General features: G+C 48.3%; 1 protein-coding gene across 1 annotated transcript in view; it reads right to left on the minus strand.

Annotated features, from left to right (window-relative positions):
* Positions 1-1,135: 1,135 nt before the first annotated feature.
* LOC118430092 (elongation factor 1-alpha 2-like) overlaps positions 1,136-1,862 on the minus strand; it is a 6,191-nt gene continuing 5,464 nt past the window's right edge. Inside the window, exon 2 of the mRNA XM_035840802.1 lies at positions 1,136-1,643. Within this exon, the coding sequence (XP_035696695.1) occupies positions 1,296-1,643 (348 nt within the window). The 3' untranslated portion in view covers positions 1,136-1,295. The remainder of the gene's footprint in view (positions 1,644-1,862) is intronic.

Raw genomic sequence — 1,862 nt, forward strand, 5'->3', positions numbered from 1 at the left:
CAACAAGCAGCTATCAACTGACCCATATACCAGTCGTTAGTGCCTACCCAGACACTTCAATAGGGGCTGAATGAAGGAAGTCACAGTCAGCCAAAACAGTAAATGATTTGCAGAGATTTGTACTTTCACCTGTCAGACAGTTCAGTTTATTCAGCACAAGATATGCATGGTGGAAACCTTTAGCTTAATACACCACTCAAGAAGTCAAACACACAACAATGGAAGGTGATGGTGACTTTTACTCTAAAGCTAGGGGCACAACCCGCCATACGTGCTTTTTGTCCATACGTTTTTTGGAGAGGTCACGTCCGCCACGTTTTTCCGAAAACGTGGGGAAGGACTGGCAAGATCAGGGAGGGAGTATAACGCACGTCTCTCGCACGGTTGCGCAAGCTAAGGTGTAAGTACTACACGTATGTGGTCTGCACGACACGCCTGGCCGTGAGCCGGTTGCGTGCATCGTTCGTTGCGCAAGTGGTAAGTGAGATGTACGTGCTTACAACGTACAATCTCTGTGCCATTGGCCACGTTTTGGCACGTGGACACCACGCAGTTGCAAGTACGGCGGGTTGTGCCCCTAGCTTAAGATACCAATGGAGAAAATCATAATACTAGAAAAGAAACTTCAACCATGGAGGCACCACAAATGCACGTGAAACTTGTAGCCACGTTTACAGATCGGTTCTGAACTTCTCTCTTTACTCCACCTCGTTACAATCCACGTCTTTTACTTATGATAAAAGTAGGGACACATGACTTGCCAGTTTACGAATTCAAAGTAGTTAAAACATATTATATTGGACCATTGTACCTTCAAGCTAACAAAGATACATAGAAAAGGAAGCTAGATAGATTCATAACTCGAGTTAAGACCCTCACCTTACGATGGTCAGCTTAGTGCTTACGGTGAAGCTTTTTGGCTATGGAATCGTTGTCGGCTGAATCAAAAGCTACGATTCTTAAACAAAATGCTTCTGGTTTGACCTATGGGAGCCAGCCGGGATCGGGCAGCTAGGACAGTTTATTCGGTGGACCAAGACAGTCAGGCCCGCCCGATCTCCTATTAGCACCCGGGGAGTTTAAGCCCGATTAGGTCCATCTGCGATAACTCCTTAAACTCCCTGGAGCGCTAATGTGAGATCGGAGGGCTGACTGCCTTGGGACCCCGGACAAAACTCGCTAGCTACCCGGTCCTGTCTGGCTCCCAGGGTAGGTTTGACCTTGTTGGAAGCTCCTGTGTACATCATGGATCCATCCGTGGCTGTGACGGAAGGCGGAGTAAAGTGAAGCGACCATTACTTCTCCTTCTTGCCAGCAGCCTCGGTAGTCTTCCCGGCCTTCGTCACGGACTTGATGATGCCGATAGCCACGGTCTGCTTCGAATTCATGTCGCACACTGCGAAGCGACCCAGGGCCGGGTAATCAGAGAAGGCCTCCACACACATGGGCCTGGAGGGGATCATCTGGACGATGGCCGTATCTCCAGACTCGAGGAACGCGGGGTTTCGTTCCAGAACCTTGCCGGAACGACGGTCGATCTTTTCCTTCAGCTCGGCAAACTTGCAGGCTTCGTGGGCGGTGTGGCAATCCACCTCAGGCGTGTCGCCGGCGTGGATCTGGACTGAGTGGTTCAGCACAGTAACCTGTCAACGAAACAATGCATCAGGAAAAAGCACGTTTTCACAAGAGAATTACGTTATCTTACAGATCAATAAAACTGAAAAAACTTTCTTATTATTATAGTCTACTTTTCAATTCAGGTGGATATTCCATGTATGCGGTATCATCATCTGTTCTGCAACTGTGGCCTGAAGTGCTTCAACAGCCAAAAAAACTGTCAATGGAATCGTTTCCTATCTTCC

The sequence above is a fragment of the Branchiostoma floridae genome, chromosome 14 (assembly GCF_000003815.2).
Source record: "Branchiostoma floridae strain S238N-H82 chromosome 14, Bfl_VNyyK, whole genome shotgun sequence".
Lineage (NCBI taxonomy): Eukaryota > Metazoa > Chordata > Leptocardii > Amphioxiformes > Branchiostomatidae > Branchiostoma > Branchiostoma floridae.